The sequence below is a fragment of the Trachypithecus francoisi genome, unplaced genomic scaffold (assembly GCF_009764315.1).
Source record: "Trachypithecus francoisi isolate TF-2019V2 unplaced genomic scaffold, Tfra_2.0 Lachesis_group3, whole genome shotgun sequence".
Lineage (NCBI taxonomy): Eukaryota > Metazoa > Chordata > Mammalia > Primates > Cercopithecidae > Trachypithecus > Trachypithecus francoisi.
In genome coordinates this window covers 109001105-109021986 of record NW_022681468.1, presented here as the reverse complement: position 1 = coordinate 109021986, position 20882 = coordinate 109001105, and the positions used below count along the sequence as shown (strand labels likewise).

The following is a 20882-nucleotide window of genomic DNA, read 5'->3' as shown; positions in this document are numbered from 1 at the left end:
ATGAGATGAAGCTGAAGAACCAGGGTCCAGATGACATGAGCTTGTATTTTCTTTGTCTGGTTTTTTTTTTTTTTTTTTGAGACAGAGTCTCGCTCTGTCACCCAAGCTGGAGTGCAGTGGCATGATTTCAGCTCACTGCAACCTTTGCCTCCCAGATTCAGGCAATTCTTCTGCCTCAGCCTCCCAAATAGCTGGGATTACAGGTTCCCGCCACCATGCCCGGCTAATTTTTTGTATTTTTAGTAGTGACAGGGTTTTGCCATGTTGGCCAGGCTGGTCTCGAACTCCTGACCTCAGGTGATCTGCCCGCCTCAGCCTCCCAAAGTGCTGCGATTACAGGCATGAGCCACTGAGTCTAGCTAGTGTCTGTTTGTTTGTGTCGTTTTGTTTTGAGATGGAGTCTCACTCTGTCACCCAGACTAAAGTGCAGTGGCACGATCTCAGCTCACTGCAACCTCTGCCTCCTGGGTTCAAGCGATTCTCCTGCCTCAGCCTCCAAAGTAGCTGGGATTACAGGCACCTGCCACCACGCCCTGCTAAATTTTTGTATTTTTTTTAGTAGAGATGAGATTTCACCGTGATAGCCAGGATGGTCTCTATCTCCTGACCTTGTGATCTGCCTGCCCCTGCCTCCCAAAGTGCTAAGATTACCAGTGTGAGCCACCAAGCCCAGCCGTCTGTTTGTTTTTTAATGAACATTTTGGAAAAATTTGAAATTCACATAAAAGTTGCAAAGGTAATACTAATAGTTCCCATATATCCTTTATCCAGTTCCCCCTAATGTTAGGATCTTACATTACCATGGCACATTTAACAAAACTAAGAAACACTGATATATTACTATTAAATAGACTCCAAACTTTTTTTTACTGGTTTTTCCAGTGATATCTGTGATATCTATTTTCTGTTCTAGGATCCAATCCAGGATACCACACTGTGTCTCTATAGACTCCTCTTTTTTTTTTTTTTTTAGTTGGAATCTCACTCCGTCACCCAGGCTGGAGTGGAGTGGCACTATCTGGGCTCAGTGCAAACTCTGCCTCCCAGGTTCAAGCGATTCTCCTGCCTCAGCCTCCTTAGTAACTGGGATTACAGGCATGTGCCACCATGCTGGCTAATTCTTGTATTTTTAGTAGAGACGGAGTTTCACCATGTTGACCATGCTGGTCTTGAACTCCTGACCTTGTAATCCACCCGCCTTAGCCTCCCAAAGTGCTGAGATTACAGGTGTAAGCCACTGTGCCCGGCCTATAGGCTCCTCTTAAATGTGAAAATTTCCTCAGACTTTTTGTTTTTGATGACCTTGACAGTTTTGAGAAATATTGGTTGGGTATTTTGTAGAATGTCCCCAAATTTATGTTTGATGTTTTCCTGGGATTATGGGTTTTGGGGAACCAGTACCACAAAGATTAAATGCCTTTTCATCACATGATATCAAGGTGTGCTATCAACTTATCACCTTAACCTTGATCACCTGGCCCAGCTAATTTTTGTATTTTTAGTAGAGACGGGGTTTCACCATGTTGCCCAGGATGGTCTTGATCTCCTCACCTCGTGATCCTCCTGCCTTGGCCTCCCAAAGTGCTGGAATTAATCAAATGATTTTTAAGCAGTATTGTGACATCAGATTTCCTTTTTAAGATTAATATGCTGGCTGTATCGAATGTACCAAACGGAGACAGGAGTAGATACGGATACATCAGTAAAAAGGTTGCGGCTGGGGCAGGCGCAGTGGCTCACGCCTGTAATCTCAGCACTTTGGGAGGCTGAGGCGGGTGGATCACGAGGTCAGGAGATCAAGACAAGTTTGACCAACATGGTGAAACCCCATCTCTACTAAAAATACAAAAAAAAATAGCTGGGCATGGTGGCAGGCGTCTGTAGTCCCAGCTACTTGGGAGGCTGAGGCGGGAGAATTGCTTGAACCCAGGAAGCGGGGCTACAGTGAGCTGAGATCTCGCCACTGCACTCCAGCCTGAGCAATAGAGCAGGACTCCACCTCAAAAAAAAAAAAAAAAAAAAAGGTTCTATCAGTGGTTGGCATAAAAGTTAAGAATGAGAAAAGTGGGTAGATTAAGAGGCATTTAACAAGTAAAACTGTCAGGATTTGTCCATTTTTAGTTGAATAGAAGGAAGGAAGAAGGTTTGAGAATGACTGCGAGGAACCAAGTTTCTGGTTGAGAAGCTGATTGGATATCAACAAGGGTGAAAGCAAAAGTACACTGAAGAGGCAGGCAGAGCAGGCTGAGGACTTGCTGATGGAGGCAACCCCAGCGCTATGGAGGAAGAATGCTGTGGGTCAGGTGCCCCTGCGGAATTCCAGAGGCATCGATTTTCTGTGTATCCATATCTACTCTGATGATTCTGCACCCTGGACAGAACCCTTTAAAAATAAAACACCCCTGTCCAGTTAGGTAAAGCTTTGATTCCCTTGAGGGAAAAGTCTTCCTCATTTGCTCAAAAATCCATGAGAGTAACAACAATGTAGTATTCATACTCTGCATTTCCATCAAGGATTGTACTCTCAAAGCACCAGCACTTGTACATGCAACACTAGGTGTGAAGTTCATTATGGTTCTGAGTCCCCAGAGATCTCTGTGGACATTTCACCAATTTTGTTTAAGCCTCAGTAGCCATATTACCAAGGCAGAGATCAAGATCCTAAAAAAAGACTCAGTAACATGAGGTTTCAGATATTGGGAAGAGAGAGTGTGGTTGACACTGTAGGGAAGCTTCTTGAGCAAGGGAAAGATGAAGTCAAGCTGTTCACAGGGAAGTAAATTGTGAAAGTCCTTGGAGCCCATTTTAAGAACTTACACTATTTCTCTGTGTGCAGCAGAAACCACTGAGTTGTGAACAGAGAGGGAACACAAGTGATCTTACATTTTGAAGGATCCTTCTGACTGCAGGTTGGGAACAAATTGCAGAGGAGCAAGGAAATAAGCCAGACGACCAGCTAGGAGATCACTGCAAAATCTGTACAAGGGACTTCAAGTGGCTTGAGTCAGGATAGCAGTTAGTTTAATAAGTAATTTTTATATATGAAATTATATATATTAATTTTTATATAAAATATAATTTATATGTTAATTTATATATAAGTATATATAATTTATATATAAGCATATATAAATATATAATTATATATAATTATATATATATAATGTACATATATTTTGAGACAGAGTCTTGCTCTGTCACCAGACTGGAGTGCAGTGGCGTGATCTTGGCTCATTGCAACCTTCACCTACTGGGTTCAAGTGATTCTCCTGCCTCAGCCTCCCAAGTAGCTGGGATTACAGGCACGTGCCACCACACCCAGCTTATTTTTTATTTTTAGTAGAGATGGGGTTTCACCATGTTGGTCAGGATGGTCTCAATCTCTTGACCTCGTCATCCGCCTGCCTCGGCCTCCCAGAGTGCTGGGGGTGAGGGCATGACCCACTGTGCCTGGCCCTGGATGTATTTTGATGAAAGAACCACACAGTTTTGCCTGATGGACTGAATGTGTATAGTGAAAGAAAGAAAAGAGTCAGTGGGTCCAGAGGATTTCCACCTTTAGTGGGTAAAAAGATGGAAATGCAATTAACTAAGATGGTGAAAGATTCAGGGGTTAGAGGTTCAGATATTCAGATTTAGACAGTAAATCTGAAGTGCTTGTTAAACATCCAAATAGACATCAGGTCAGCAATTGGATATTTGAGTCTGGAGTTGAAGGGAGAGGTCTTGGCTGGAGATATGATTTTGGGAGTCATCAGCACATGGTGGATCGTAAAAGCCTTGCTACTGAAAGAGATATCTAGCACCTGAAAGCAGGTAAGGAAAAGAAGTAAGCCAAAAACTAGCCAGGGAACTCCAATATTTAGAGTTAGAGAGTTTAGCTTGGGGAGATGAGGAAGATTCATCAAGGGAAGCAGAGTAATCAGTGACATGGGAGGAGAACCAAGACAGAGTAGTGTCCCAGAAGTCAAATTAAAATATGTAGAAAGTCATATAAAAGTCATATAAAAATAAAAGAAAGTCAGATTAAAAAAACAGTCTACATAAAATATGTAGAAAGTCACTGTGTCGAATGTCACATCAAGAAAGTTGAGGCCTGAGAATTCATCCCTGAATTTAGTAGTGCGGATGAGAGTCTGTCTGATTGATACATGTTCAAGAGACAATGAGAGGAGAGGAATTGGAGACAGCAAGTATTATAGACAGCTCTTTTGAGGATTTTTTCTATGAAGGGAAGCAAAAAAAATAGGGTAGTCACTGAGAGACTGTGTGTTTGGTTTTTTGTTTGTTTGTTTTTACCATAGGAGAAACTATAGCAAGATCAGGTGCTAATAGAACTGGTCCATTAGAGACGGGAAATTGTATGATGCAGAGTACTTTCCTTCTGCAGAGGAAATAAGAAAAAGATCTAACACGCAAATGTAGGGGTTGGCCTTAGAATAACTGATTCACCATAATAGCAGGAAGGGAAAATGAACCAGTGTAGATGCAGCAGGGGAGGTAGATATGGCAGAGAGAGGATGTAGAAGTTCTCAGTGAAATAGGAAGCAAGGTCAATGGAAATGAGATTGTGTCAAAATAATTGTGTTGCAAGAGTTTATAATACTAAACTCTATATATACATTCTTCTGTTGCTCAAATAGCCTAGTCATCCACCTCCTACTTTAAAACAGTGTAAGGAATCATGGGTCATGGTGTGGATCTCACATGAGCTGGTCAGGCTTAGCTTTTAAGGCAATCAATTGTAGCCCTAGGCTCAGTCAGCTGTCTTGAAAATGCTGCCTCTAGTCATAAGGCAGATGAATCCACAAAAACCCAAACTGTAGAAAAATGATTTCGCGTTGCCCTGTCCTGGTGATGGGATCCTAATAGCAGAAATAACCACACAGCAGAAATAACCACACAGAGCTCCCAATTTTAAATAAAGGATGTGTTGTATTTTCATGTTCTGTGGGATGTTAGAAAGCAACATTTCCCTGTAAGCACTTTGCACACTATGCAAAACGTGTCCAGATCCAAAAGAGTGGCAAGCGGTTTAAGTTGGGGGCAATACAACTGGGAGGACACATATAAAAGGGTGGAAGGTGAAAAAGAGGGAGTATGGGAATGGCCACCTGGCCACCAAAAGGCCAATGGGGAAACCAGTTTCACCTAGCTGACCTTCATGCAGAGTTTCAGCCTGTGAAAGGGATGGGGAAGGAAGCAGAGGGTCTAAGTGGCCCCATGTGATCGGCAGGAAGTGGTGCAGTAGGAGGACGCCCAGTGACTGAGAGCCAGTGAGAACTACTGGGAGGTCAGATGCCCCCAACTCTGTGACATTGGGCACGTTTCTTGTTTTAAGCCTGTTTCTTCAATAGTAAAAGAGGGAAAATATCTACTTCAGAGGGTCATCATGAAGATTAAAAATTATGTATCTAAAGTTTTTCACACATGGACAACAACCATTAAATAGCCATCACACTCTCTCATGCTGTATTAGTCTATTTTCTGTTGTTTATAACGAAATACCTAAAATGGGTAATTTGTAAAGGAAAGAAATGTATTTTTGTACTGCTATGGAAGTCAGGAAGTCCAAGGTTGAGGAGTTGCATCTGGTGAGCGCCTTCTTTTTTTCTTTTTTTTTTTTTTTGAGACAGGGTCCCACTCTGTCACCCAGGCTGGGGTGCAGTGGCGTGATCTCGACTCACTGCAACCTCCACCTCCTGGGTTCAAGTGATTCTCCTGCCTTAGCCTCCCGAGCAGCTGGGACTACAGGTGCACACCACCATGCCTCGCTAACTTTTTTTTTTTTTTTTTTAGAAAGACAGGGTTTCACCATATTGGCCAATGTCTTGAACTCCTGACCTCGTGATCCACCCATCTCGGCCTCCCAAAGTGCTGGGATTACAGGAGTGAGCCACTGCACCTGGCCCTGGTGAGGGCCTTCTTGCTGGTGGGGACTCTGTGGAATCCTAAGGCAGTGCAGGGTGTCAATGGCAAGAGGACTGAGCATGCTAGCTCAGGTCTCTCTTCCTCTCCTTATAAAGCCACCAGTTCCCCTCCCATGATAACCCATTAATCCATTAACCCGTTAATGTATTAATCCATAAATGGGTTAATTCATTCATGACAGCAGAGCCCTCATGATCAAATTAGCTCTTAAAGGCCCAACCTCTCAACACTGTTGCATTGGGGATTAAGTTTCAACGTGAGTTTTGAAGCAGTCAAACCACAGCACATGCTATTACTGAGAATATGATGTTCAGCCTCACCCCAGCCTCATTTGCTACCAAATGACATAATCAAAACCAATTAATGTTCATTCCCATTTGTTGTTGTGGTTTTTGTTGTTCTTGTTGTTGAGACAGAGTCTTGCTCTATCGCCCAGGCTGGAGTGCAGGGGCACCATCTTGGTTCACTGCAATCTCCGTCTTCTGGGTTCAAGCAATTCCTCTGCCTCAGCCTCCTGAGTAACTGGGATTACAGGCGCGCACCACCACGCCCAGCTAATATTTGTGTTTTTAGTAGAGACGGGGTTTCACCATGTTGGCCATGCTGGTCTTGAACTCCAGATCCCAAGCAATCCACCCGCCTCAGCCTCCCAAAGTGCTGAGATTACCGGTGTGAGTCACCGTGCCTGGCCCCCATTTCTTTTTAAACAAAAATATTATTGAGCTCTTACCAGGCTCTGAACTGAGCTCTGAAATAAAATGGTAAACAAAAACAGCCATGGTTCTTGCCCACACAGAACTTAGTATCTGTTGGGGAAATAGATATATTGATTTAAAAATCGCCGGCCGGGCGCGGTGGCTCAAGCCTGTAATCCCAGCACTTTGGGAGGCCGAGACGGGTGGATCACGAGGTCAGGAGATCGACACCATCCTGGTTAACACGGTGAAACCCCGTTTTTTTGTATTGAAAAATACAAAAAAACTAGCTAGGCGAGGTGGCGGGCGCCTGTAGTCCCAGCTACTCGGGAGGCTGAGGCAGGAGAATGGCGTAAACCCGGGAGGCAGAGCTTGCAGTGAGCCGAGATCGGGCCACTGCACTCCAGCCTGGGTGACAGAGCGAGACTCCGTCTCAAAAAAAAAAAAAAAAATCACACAAATGTAACTCCGTAATTGAGACAGTGGCATTTTGTAAGACTGTAATTGCAGAATTTAACCTAGTCAGGGAAGGCATCCTGAAGAAGTGAATTTTGAGCTGAAATCTGAAAGGCAAGTAAGCATTAACCAGATGCAGAGGCAGAAGGAACAACATGGGCAAACATCTGTGGCAGAAGGTCCTGAAAACAGCTCAGCAAAGCTGCAGAAGAGACAGACACCCCGAGGAGGACACAACTGAAATGAAGTAGGACCATCATAGTAGAGACCAAACCACGTAGGGAGGGCCTGGTAGAACGTCAGCAAGGCTCTAATTCACAATGACAAAGTTCTTTCAAATGACAAGGCAAACAAAATAATGGTGCTTCAGGACTTTATTCATGGCATTAATAACTTTCCAGTTTCAATGAGTAGTTGGAGTGATTTTTATTTCTTTCATTTTGTATGTTTTCTTATTGTTTACATTGCTTCTGATAAGTGTTTATCATTTTTCACAAAACCACTTTTTTCTTTTCTTTTCTTTCTTTTTTTTTTTTTTTTTTTTTTTTGAGATGGAGTCTTGCTCTGACACCAGGCTGGAATGCAGGGGCGCAGTCTCGGCTCACTGAAACCTCTGCCTCCCGGGTTCAAGCTATTCTCCTGCCTCAGCCTCCCTCGTAGTTGGGACTACAGGTGTCCACCACCACACCTGGCTAATTTTTGTATTTTTAGTAGAGACAGGGTTTCACCATGTTGGCCAGAATGGTCTCGATCTCCTAAACTTGTGATCCGCCTGCCTCGGCCTCCCAAAGTGTTGAGATTACAGGAGCGAGCCACCATGCCTGGCCCAAAACACTTTTTTCTAAGTCAACTTCATTGAGATATTATTTATCTACAATAAAATGCACCAGTTTTACGTGCATATCTCTATGAGTTTTGACAAATTTAAACACCCATGTAACTACTACCACAATCAAGATGAGGAATATTTGTATCACCCCAGGCAAACTTCTTTCTCAGTCAATACTCACATCCCAGCCCCAGGCAACAGCTGACCTGCTTTCTGACACTACATATTGGCCTTTTTTGAGTTTCATGTAAAGGAAATAATTCATTCCTTTTTATTGCTGAGTGACATTCTGTCTTATGGATATTCCAAAATGTGCTTATTCACTCCCCTGTTGATGAACATTTGGGTTCCAGTTTGGGCTATTATCAATAAAGCTATGAATAATATCAGTATATGTTTTTATTTCTTTGGGGTAAATATCTAGGAGAGGAATTTCTGGGTCCTAGAGTAAGGTATGTTTAACTTTATAAGAAATTTCCAAGCTGTTTTCCAAAGTAGTAGTGCAATTTTACATTATCATCAGTAGTGTGTGTAAGACTTCCAGTTGCTCCACATTTTCCCAAAAGCTTAGCATTGTCTACGTTTTTCATTTTAGCTGTTCTGGAGAATGTGTAGTGATCTCTTGCTGTGGTTTTAAATGCATTTCTCTGATAACTAATGGTGCTGAACATCTTTTCCATGTCTACTGGCCATTTGTGTATCTGCTTTTGTGAAGTATCTGTTCAAATCTTTTACCCATGCTTAGTATTAGGTTGATGATGATCTTGTTACAGAATTGTAAGAGTATCACATATCACAAGTCCTTTATCAGATATTAGTGTAGTACAGATTGTCTCTGTACTACATTATGTGGTTTGCCTTTTTGAGAGCTTTTTTGTAATAGCTTTATTGAAGTATAATTCAAATACCTTCTGTTTGAGTTCTTGAAATGTCTTTTTAAGAGTAAAAATTAAACATTTTAAAATTTTCAAATTATCAATATTTTCTTTTCTGGCTCTAGCTTTGTGTGTTCTGCCTAAGAAGTCTGCCTACACCAAAGTTCTAAAGATTTTCTCTTACATTTTCTTCTAGACGTTGTATAGTTTTCACATAAATTTAGGCCTGTGATCTGTTTCCATTTAATTTTTCTGTGCCACGTGAAGAGTTGAGGTTTATAAAAACCGTTTTTGTTTGTTTGTTTTTTGAGACTGAGTTTCGCTCTTGCCACCCAGCCTGGAGCACAATGGTGCAATCTCGGCTCACTGCAGCCTCTGCCTCCCGGATTCAAGCGATTCTCGTGCCTCGGCCTCCAGAGTAGCTGGGATTACAGGTGTCCCCAACCACGGCATGGCTAATTTTTGTATTTTTAGTAGAGACGGGGTTTCACTATGTTGGCCAGGCTGGTCTTGAACTCCTGAACTCAGGTGATCCACCCACCTCGGCCTCCCAAAGTGCTGGGACTACAGGCCTGAGCCACTGTGCCGGCCATAAAAACCTTTTTTAAAATTAAATTAATAAAACACACAGCAAGGCACAGTTTAAAAGACCAGGTCACAGACCAAATCAGAAATAGTCACTGATTTCCCAGTGTCACATTGCTAAAAAAGTAACTGCAGTGGGGCCGGGCACAGAGGCTCATGCCTGCAGTCCCAGCACTTTGGGAGGCCAAGGTGGGCAGATCACGAAGTCAGGAGATCAAGACCATCCTGGCTAACACGGTAAAACCCCGTCTCTACTAAAAATACAAAAAATTAGCCAGGCGTGGTGGTGGGTGCCTGTAGTCCCAGTTACTTGGGAGGCTGAAGCAGGAGAATGGCTAGAACCCGGAGGCGGAGCTTGCAGTGAGCCGAGATGGCACCACTGCACTCCATCCAGCCTGGGCGACAGAGTGAGACTCATCTCGAAAAAGAAAACAAAAAAAAAAGGAAGGGAAGACCAGGAAGGTCTAGAACAAGGTATAGCTTCCATATTGCAATCAGATTTGCTGACCTAAAAATTAGAACACAAGGTCTAACAAACTACGTAATTTTCTAATCCGTTCATTTTTACAAAAAAAAAAAAAATTTTTTTTTAACACTAGCTCCACATTGAATCATTTACCTAATTTTCTTTGGTCACAATATCTCCAAGTATTTTGCATATCGGGTTGCCATATCCATCAACCCCAAATGGCAAGCCAGAGAAAGAAGGCTGGGGAGGAGGCATCAGTGGAAACTCTAAGCAGCCAGGGGCACTGGAAACTGCAGAAAGCATGGGAAAGAAGGAAGGAAGGAAGAAGAGGGAAGCCGACCTGAGTCTGCTTCTAGCCTGAGTCTGCTTCTCAGTCTAGTCTGCAGTCTAGCCTAGTGACAGAGAGAAGGACTTTTGGGTAATGGGCACCCCTGAAAGAGTCTACCGGGGGGCAGAAAACACACTGCCTTCCTGGTTGTCATCCCATAATTCATTGCCTGTCTCCTGTGTTGAGCTTTACCCTTCAGCTGAATTTCCAGGCAGACCCAAGAAATTAAGACAAAATGGCATATAGAGAAAAATACATACAATTTATTCATTAAATGGGGAAAAAATTTCCATAATTATGGAAAGTCAGGTTACATCATCACAGCTGTTTGTTTAAAACTAGAAGTATGTGTTGACAATCGTTTTGATGAGAGTTAAGAAAATTAGGCCGGTTTCACAATATGGAGTGTCCTTTCTGGTCAACAGTATTGCTTCAGGAGAGATAGCATTTCACAGATCTTTCCTGTAACTTCTAGAAAAGTCATCCAGCCAGATTTAGGTTCAAACTTCTTTACAAAGCCATTTTCCTATGAGAGAATAAATTTAACATTTTAAAAATCATTGTAGATTAAGTATGCTGTAATAAAAAGCAAAAATATTTTCATTTAAATAGTGCAAATAGTTAATCTTCTACTCCTTCTACCCCTCTTAAGCAGCATCATCTAACAGAAATACAGTGTGACCTATATCTGTAATTTTAATTTTTTTGTAGCCATATTTTAAAAAGTAAAAAAATAGGTAAAACTAACTTATAAGATACATTTAGTGTTATTTTAATATGTAATCAGTATAAAATCATTAATGAGATATTCTTTTCTCATAACAAATCTTCAAAATCCAATGAGTATTTAGTACTTACGGCATATCTTAGTTCAGACTAGCCACATTTCACTACCATAGTGGATAGCAAGCACAGCTCTAGAGGATAGAAAAGCCTATTTTTTTTTCTTGTTCAATTGTCCAACATTTATTTCAATGCATTTATATTTGTAATATGAATTCTATTATACTGTAAACTGCATTGTATTGAAAATCATGAGAACTCACAGTAAATCCAAATTAAACCAATACCTTTGAAGCTATGAAAAGGTTGATGGTTTCTTTTATAATCTACTCTCTTTGTGATCAGACATAGTTTTAAAAATATACGGTAACCCAACTAACTGGACATTTTATTTAGTTAATTTACAGTCTGTAATCAAAGAATCCTCACTGAAAATTACCTCTGAGATAATCTAGCCTGAAGCCCTCCTTTATTTTAACCAATGAGAAAATCGAGGCCCAGAAAAAAAATAAGTTATCTAAGATGAGCCAACCCCTTGGTGCCTGAACCTGGATTAGAATGCAAACACCCTACTTCTTTCCACTCCATACATTTCCAAACAAGTGCCAAAATAATTAGAAAATTGGTAAAATAATTTTTTCAAATGATCATCTGGCAAACATTCACGTCTCCATCTTACAGGTTTCAGAACCTGGGGTTACAAATACCTGCAAGTAGCTCAGAGCATAGTGTAACTTAATATTGAAACGGAAACCAAGCATAACTCTTTGATAGTTGGGAGAGATTCGAGAGCTCTGCGGTGCCTTGGAATCATTTTATGAGCATCATTGGCAGAGCAGATGAATACCACCAGCCAGGGGGATTTTCCATTTGAAAGATTTCCTAAGAAAGCCATTTTTTGCCTACGTGTTAAGTGTGCATCGTGCTGTGAGACATGCTGTCATGCCTTGATAGAGGAAGGAAACTGTCCCTCTCTCTTCCTCTTTCCCTCCTGCCAGTACATACTCATAGTTTCCCATACACTCTCAAGAGGTATCCACTTCGTTACTCTCCTTCCTAGAATTTTCATAAACCCCATGTTTCGCAAGTATAATGAGGCCCTCTGAAATGATTTTTTTTTTTTTTCTTTTTTTTGAGATGGAATCTGGCTCTGTTGCCCAGGCTGGAGTGCAGTGGTGTGATCTCGGCACACCTCAGTCTCCGCCTCCCGGGTTCAAGCAATTCTCCTGCCTCAGCCTCCTGAATAGCTGGGACTACAGACGCATGCCACCATGCCTGGTTAATTATTGTATTTTTAGTAGAGACAGGGTTTCACTATGTTGACCAGGCTGGTCTCAAACTCCTGACCTCATGATCCAGTCACCTCGGCCTCACAAAGTGCTGAGATTACAGGTGTGAGCCACTGTGCCCAGCATGATTTTTATTATGACAATGATCATTGTCTATTATCATTGAGCAGTCATAACATATCATGTTATATACATCAATGTCTAAAGAAAGGACAGTGAACAAAGAAAAAACTAATGAATTCAGCCAGATGAAGATTAAAATTTATTTATTATTATTATTTTTTGAGTCAAAGTCTTGTTCTGTCACCCAGGCTGGAGTGCAGTGGCGCGATCTCAGCTCGCTGCAACCTCCGCCTCCTGGGTTCAAGTGATTCTTCTGCCTTAGCCTCCCAAGTAGCTAGGACTACAGGCACACGCCACTACGCCCAGCTAATTTTTGTATTTTTAGTAGGAATCAGGTTTTTCACCATGTTGGCCAGGATGGTCTTGATCTCTTGACCTCGTGATCCACCCACCTCAGCCCCCAAAGTGCTGGGATTATAGGCATGAGCCACTGTGCCCGGCCTAAAATTTTTTTTAACATTGAAAAATTAAAATTAAAAGAACAATAGACTAGGAAAATATTTACATATAGCATGAAAGAGTTCATTCAAATGTAACGGAAAATCCTCAGGCCCTTAATAGTCTAAAAGGGAAAGACCATTAAAGAGAGAAATATAAATCATTAACAAGTGTATGGTAAAAACACTAATAGCAGTTAAAGAAATGTACTTTCAACACAGTCTTATTGTTTTTTAGACCTATTAAATTCGCTTTGTTACTTTATGCCTATCAAACCCTCAAAATGATTAATAGTACCACCCACGTTGTTAAGTTTGTTGTGACATTGTTCCATTGATATAATGCTTTTGGAAAGAAAATATGTTTTCCAATATGCTAGAGTATTGTAATTATATACATATCTTATGAACCAGTCGTTCCATTGTTAGAAATTTATCATGAGGCAGTCTTCTAAAATATTGGAGGGTAGGGGGCACCAGAAAAGCATACCCATGCTTCAGTACTGAAGCATTATATCTAAAAGGGGAAAACTCAAAACAAAAACTGTCTAACAATTGGGAATTGGTTAAGTAAATTATGATATGACAAATTAATGAAATATTCTGTAGATATTAGAAATTAATACCTAATGTTCACATGGAATATGTGAGACAGTGTTGAAAATATTTATATGTCACACGAAAGAACTCTTGTACGCCCTAATTACAGTTGCATACAGTGTCTGCATGTGGATATGTTACGGTGATGGGAGTGACTTTTCTTCCTTTCAAAAAGGTTATTTTCAAACATATTTTGTTTAATGATGCTATTTGTATCTTAAAACCATTATGTAAAGATAAATATACGAATAAGGATTCAGTATCTTATCAGTAATGTAGTAGTAAATAAGAATTGTTTCGGCCTTATTATTTCTGGAAATGGTGATAGTTTGTTAAATTCAGCTACTTTGGTTACAAGACAACCAAAGCATAAAATAATATGCTGTATCAATAGTCCAAAGAAAATCAGAACCTCAGAATTTTTAAAGATAGAGGCAGCCGGGTGCAGTGGCTCAAGCCTGTAATCCTAGCACTTTGGGAGGCTGAGATGTGAGGATGGCTTGAACCCTGGAGGTTGAGGCTGTAGTGAGCCAAGATCGTGCCACTGCACTCCAGCCTGGGTGACAGAGCAAGACCCTGTTTCAAAAAAAAAAAGGATACAGACAAATACCATTATGTTGTTCCCATTTCTCTAAATATTATTTATTCATTTATTCATTCAGGAAATATTCATTGAGCATTGGCCACATGCCAGTACCAGTTAAAGCACTGGAAACACAGTGGTGAAGAAAGCATACAGGATCCCTGCCCTCAGTATGCTTATATTCTCATGGCAGACACAGACAATAAACAGATAAGCAAACAAATATGCAATGGGATATCCAGTCATGAAAACTATTATGAAGGCAATAAAGTTGGGTAGGGAGACAGAGAGTGGCAGTAGTACTTTCTCAGTTGGGGTGATCAAGGAAGACTTCTCTGAGGAGGCAACCTTGGAACAGAGGCCTGAGCAAAGGGAAGAAGTAAGGATAACAAAGAAAAGAGAAACCTCTTGGCCTAATGGTATGACCCAAGCTTTAAAATGGTGGTTACTGGGAAAGCACCAACTCTGACTGTATATCCTACTTTCAGAAAAGCAAAGAATAACCTATCTAAACTTCCTGGAATTTCCCACATAACCCTCATCGTTGCATAGTATTTGACAGCTTGGAAAGCACTGTTTTACAAAAAGTGTTTTATAATCGTTTAGCTTTCCTTTAAAGGTAGGTAAGAGCGTTTTCATTAAATATTATATATAATAAATCATATGTCATATCATATTATTATATACATTATATAAGGAATCTGAGTCTCAGAGTACCTCAGTAACTTACCCAAGTTTATACCTCTAGTGAGTGAGAAAACCAGAGTTCAAATCTCCAGTTTCAGTGTTGTTTCACTGAATCATTCCATCAGCAAATATTTGTTGTTACCATCTATGCAATAGGCCCTATTCTAGGCATGAGGTACACAGTGATGCATTAAGTAGACATGATTTCTCCCATGTGGAGCTGAGTGCCAAGCATTCTTTCTACTCCCCCGGCATATGCAGAGGATAATGCTTCATTGAAGGGGGAGGAAGTAAGAAGAGCCACCATGGCCGGGCGCGGTGGCTCACACCTGTAATCCCAGCACTTTGGGAGGCCGAGGTGGGCGGATCACAAGGTCAGGAGATCGAGACCATCCTGGCTAACACTGTGAAACCTCCTCTCTACTAAAAATACAAAAAATTAGCTGGGCGTGGTGGCGGGCGCTCGTAGTCTCAGCGACTGGGGAGGCTGAGGCAGGAGAATGGCGTGAACCTGGGAGGTGGAGCTTGCAGTGAGCCAAGATCGCGCCACTGCACTCCAGCCTGGGCGACAGAGCGAGACTCTGTCTAAAAAAAAAAAAAAAGAGCCACCTGGTTCGAAAGGAAGGGTGATCCCAAGGGAAGAGACATGAGTTTCATCTCAGGATCATTCTAATGGTTTTTAAGAACCATCCTTTCCTCATGAATGCTGAAGGCAGCCAAATGGCACTAGCTCTCCTATCAGATCTTGTGAGAGCACATCCTTTCTCAGCACTTCAAATTAGGAGAGGGGACAGGAGGAAATCATGGTAAATGTGGAAGAGGAGAAAAAGAGAGATGAGAAGCCACCAAAAAAGAAGGCAGGCAGGCAGGCAGGCAGGTAGGAAGGCAGGAAGGCAGGAAAGACAACTGATAAAAAGGAGAAAGAATAACGAAAGAGATTATGAGTCCCATTACTGATAGACCAGTCTTGTTTCTTCCCATTAGAGGATCTGTTTTATATGGTAAACAACAGCGGTAAACTTGTATTGAGTACTCATTTTCAGCAACTGTTTCAAGTGCTTTGCATATATTGACTAATTTGATCCTTATACCAGTCCCAGGACATAGGTTGCAATATTTTCCTGTTTTTACAGATGAGGAAACAAGACAGGGAAGTTAAGCAACTTGTACAATTCACACAGGTAGTAAGCACTCGAGCCCAGAAGTGAAGCCAGGTCTGTCTAAACATCTATGCTGTGCTCACATACTGCTTTTTCTTTTCTTTTTTTTTTTTTGAGATGGAGTCACTCTGTTGCCCAGGCTGGAGTGGCACAATCCCGGCTCACTGCAACCTCCGCCTCCCAGGTTCAAGTGATTCTCCTGCCTCAGCCTCCCAAGTAGCTGGGATTATAGACGCCCGCCACCACACCCTGCTAATTTTGTATTTTTAGTAGAGACAGGCCTTTACCATCTTAACCAGGCTGCTCTTGAACTCCTGACCTCAGGTAATCCACCCACCTCAGCCTCCCAAAGTGCTGGGATTACAGGCGTGAGCCACCGCACCTGGCACATACCACATTCTTGATTAAAAGTTTTCATAAAGTCTCTGGGCAATTTTAACATTTAATTAAATTACAGATTGTATGTTTTATGACTTCTTGAGTTTTTTCAGGTGGGTAGAAGTGAGAGGCTGGTGCGCACATCTTGATAAAGTTGTAAGTGCCTCCTCTACCCTTACTTCTTCCTGTGGGCCACTGACTCTACTAGCATAGGCATGTGATTGTGCCATTTCCCTTGAAATGAATCATTCAAGAGTAAATTCATTCATTTGAGCAGATTTGTCAACATCACTTTGAAAAGAAGATAACAGTTTTCCATGCCAGTTTGCACTGAATCAAAAAAGCACTGCCTATCATTGACAGAATCAATGTCTCATCTGAGGTGGGAAAGCAGCACGGAGATTGCTTTGAAGTGACATCTTCAAGAGTATGTCATGTCTACAACCTGAACTATTCAGGTGCTTTTTAAAAAAAAAAAAAAAAAGAGCTTGGAAACTTTAGAAAGGCTGAATGTGCGCATGTGCAGGCAATGTGTGTATTTGTATCTACACTCGGGAGAGGTTCATCCCACCACACTCAAGTTTACATCTGTACCATCCTCGAAAGATGAGGGTACTGCTAGAAATTCTCAGAGACAATTCCACACCTCTTGCTAACAGTGAGTTCCAGGAGCTCACAAAATTTATTGTGGAGAAGTTAAATTTTTAAGTAACATTTATTCACTGTCTGTGTGTTCCAAGTACTAAGCTAGGCATTGGGAGTACAATCCAAACCCACAAACCTACTGCAAACTAGTAGAGTATTTCTCTGCAGGCTCATCTGTGGTCCTCTGTGCTAGAGAACGTTTGCCTTCACCTGAAATCTACACAGTGCTGCTGAAATTTCCACCAGTCCTCAAATAGAACCTCCTCCCACAGCCAGAAGAAAACATGATAAAACATTTCACGTGCTTCGCCCAGCCTCAGTCAGGCTGAATTAGAAAGAACTAAGTTCCAGGAAGAAGGTGACTGAGAAAGGGGAGTAGCTGCAGTAAGCTCTATCATGCAGGAAGGCCTTAAACAAAACGAAAAAGGCATCAAGTAAAAGATCAATAAATTTGATCGCAACAAACTTTTAAAGGTTTATAATGACCAAAGACGTCGTTAGCTTTAAAGGATAATCAGCAAACTAAAATACATCAGCCACATATATAAAAATAATTTGGCTGGGTGCGTGGCTCACACCTGTAATCCCACAACTTTGGGAGGCCAAAGTGGGAGGATCACCTGAGGTCAGGAGTTTGAGACCAGCCTGACCAACATGGTGAAACCCCGTCTCTACTAAAAATACAAAATTAGCTGGGTGTGGTGGTGCACACCTGTAATCCCAGCTACTTGGGAGGCTGAGGCAGGAGAATTGCTTGAAACCAGGAGGCAGAGGTTGCAGTGAGCTGAGATCACACCATTGCACTCCAGCCTGGGCAACAAGAACGAAAACTGTCTCAAAAAATTTAAATAATAATAATAATAATTTGTATCCAGAATATTCAAAGAATTCCTACAAATCAATAAGAAAAAGACAAAATAAAAGGAAAATGGGCAAAGGGTGTAAACTGACAATTGCCTGCATTTACAAATGATCAGTTAATATACAAAAAGATGCTCAAAATGTAAAAAAAATTTAGCCTTACTAGAAATCAAGAAAATGAGAATTGAAACAAGATAAACTCTATATTTTTAGCCCAAAAAATTAAGGAAATTATGACGAATTGCAACAACCTAATGTTAGTCAGCTGGGGTAGGGGGATTGCGGGATACTCTAAGAAGCTGCTGATGGGAGTGGAACTTGGTGGAGCCACTCTGGAAGGCAAGGACCTAGTAAATTAAAAAGTGTACGCCACCATGACCCAGCGTCTACAACCCAACATCCACCCTGGAAAACTACACACACGCACAAGGGAAGATATATGTAAAATGATATTCAATGAAGCATTGTGTGTGATAGCAAACTCGAAATAACCTAAACAGCTATCAGCTACAAATGGCCAGACACTCTACAGCATTTACATACAACAGAATATACACAGCATTCTTAATAATACTATTTTAAATAACTCTGGATAAAAAATAAGTGGCAGAATTAGTACCATGTACTATTTTTACATATACACATGTAAAAATATATACACAAAATTTATATGTATATATAAAAAATTTATGTATATATGTAAAAAAAGTATGTGTTATATGGTATAACATATACATTATGTAAAACATATACATAAGCATACACATTTTACATAAAATTTTTTTACAAAAAATTTTTTACAAAGAAGTATTGTTTATTTTCTATGGATATATATAGTAGGCATGTTTTACATGCAAAATAATTGATAACAGTGGTTACCTCTTGGGAGAGGTGAAGGCCAGGAATTAGGGGTTGGAGAGAGGATTCATGAACACTTACATGCTTTAAAAAAATAATCATTAAGTATATTGGGATATAAAGGAAAGCATATACATCCAGCTGTGTCAGGCTTTTTACCAACATGAGTTTCAACACAGGCCCCTACACAGTCTTGGCTTTTTGAGGCACTGGATAATAAAGTGAATTTTTATTTGAAAATTCTTGAATAAAGTTTCTTGCTGGTGATACTGTACATTATGTTTTAATCAACAAACTTTAACAGCCCAGAATTTGTTATTATTAGTAATAATTTGTTATACATTATATATAATTTGCTATACATTAATATGTTACAATTTGTTATGTATTAGTAAAGTGAAAAACATCAATTTGTAAGCAATGAACTTACAAAAATTTACACCTGTCTTTTGCAACCTCATAAATACCTAAAAATAACAGCATCTAATAGCAACTCTTTCTGTACTGATTGTAGAAATTTCTGTACTGTCTGTACTGTCATGACAACCCTAGCAAAAGCTAAGTACTAGATTAGAGTATGTACACAGCTGACTGTGAAGCTGCATGAGAGAGGTGCTTTGTTAGTCCCCAAACTTCACTACTGTAATTTATACTGTTAGGAATAAAAACTGGAAACACAAGTGCTTTCCAACTATAAAGTTCAAGTTCAAGGATTCATCGGAAATAAGCAAGAAAGTATATTATTTTAAAAATTAAAACAAACCACCCAAGGAAACTAGTATTCTTAGGTAAGTGTTTTGTTGTTGTTTTAATTAGCAAGAAAATTCTCAATTTCTATTTCACAGTAAAGAACAATGAAGAATTTTTTCCATCACACATACCCAGCCTCCGTTTTGCCTTATCCATTCTCCTGTGTTATTCATTATGAACTCAGCAACGAAATACGAAATCTCCTTATAAGTATCCACATCCGGGGCAATTCGCTGTCGTAGAAGTTTCTTGATGAGAATACCTTCAAATGCAAATATGGTTACAATTCTTCCCCAGTTAATGATGCCATCTTCAAACTCCTTTTCCATCACTTGATTGAATAGTGTTCTGGCAGTGTCTATGGATGCAACATTAACATTGTCCAAGCATGGCTTCAGATTCTTTTCCACTTCTTTCTGGACTGAGAATGCAACCTTTTGTAGCACTCTGGACGTTTTGCTTGGACCCGATCCAGGTTGTGGTATCTGCAGGACGTACTGCAAATAGTCCTGAGCTAGCCTGTAAATATATCCAAATTCACAGTCTGTCATCTTCTGCCTGGTGGAGAGCAAAGTCTTGAGCTGGCTCACCTTGAAGCTGTTGAGGCAATGTGACGAGAATGCTCACTGAGCTTGGCTGAGTTATGACACATGATGATACGTGGAGGTTGGTGGAATTTCTGTTTGCATCACTTTATAATAGCCTTCCTCCTAGTCACTTTCGTGCGTAGGCTGTGTTTCGTGTCGTGTATGAAAGAGAAAGTTTAAAATGTGAAAGAGGAAAATGTTTCAGAGGGGCCACTTCCTCATCCTGTGATTAATTCAGCTTTACAAGTCTTAAATGCAGGATGTGGAGAAATTAGAATCCTTGTAGACTGCTGGTAGGAATGCGAAATGGCGCAACCCCTGTGAAAAGGTTGGCAGTTTCTCAAAACGTTAAATACAGAATTATCAGAATATCCAGCAGTTCCATTCATAGGTATACAACCAACAGATACTCAAATACTTACATACGAATGTACATAGCAGCACTATTCACAATAGCCAAGAGCTGGGCACAACTCAAATATTCATCAACAGATGAATGGATAAATAAATTATGGAACATTATTCATTCAAAAAAAGGAATGAAGAACTGATACATGCTTCAACAGGAATGAACCTCAAAAACATTAGGCTAATAGAAAGAAGCCAAACAGAAAAGGTCATACATTATGTGATTCTATTTCTATGAAATATCCAGAATAGTTAAATCCATAGAAATAGAAAGCAAATTGATGGTTGCCCGGGACTGAGGAGAGGGAGGAGTAACTGCTTAATGGGTAGAAGGTTTTCTTTTGTGTGATGAAAATGTTTTGCAAGGCCGGGCCCGTTGGCTTACGCCTGTAATCCTAGCACTTTGGGAGGACAAGGCAGGTGGATTGCCTGAGCTCAGGAGTTTGAGACCAGCCTGGGCAACATGGTAAATACCCGTCTCTACCAAAACACAAAAATTTAGCCGGCGGGCAGCATGTGCCTGTAATCCCAACTACTCGGGAGGCTGAGGAAGGAGAATTGCTTG

The 20882-nt window shown here is 40.7% G+C and overlaps 1 protein-coding gene across 2 annotated transcripts; it reads right to left on the bottom strand.

Moving 5' to 3' along the window:
• Nucleotides 1–10411: 10411 nt before the first annotated feature.
• Nucleotides 10412–20190, bottom strand: BCL2A1 (BCL2 related protein A1). 2 transcript variants are annotated; one of them, XM_033189241.1, is made up of 3 exons: nucleotides 19454–20086; nucleotide 19120; nucleotides 16369–16442 (listed from the first exon to the last, which is right to left on the bottom strand). In XM_033189241.1, exons 1-3 carry the CDS (start codon nucleotides 19871–19873, stop codon nucleotides 16384–16386), a joined length of 480 nt encoding a protein of 159 aa, XP_033045132.1. In that variant the 5' UTR covers nucleotides 19874–20086; the 3' UTR covers nucleotides 16369–16383. The 2 variants fall into 2 exon arrangements, with proteins under 2 accessions (XP_033045131.1, XP_033045132.1); XM_033189240.1 differs by lacking the exons at nucleotides 16369–16442; nucleotide 19120 and adding an exon at nucleotides 10412–10694 and having other exon boundaries at nucleotides 19454–20190.
• Nucleotides 20191–20882: the final 692 nt, after the last annotated feature.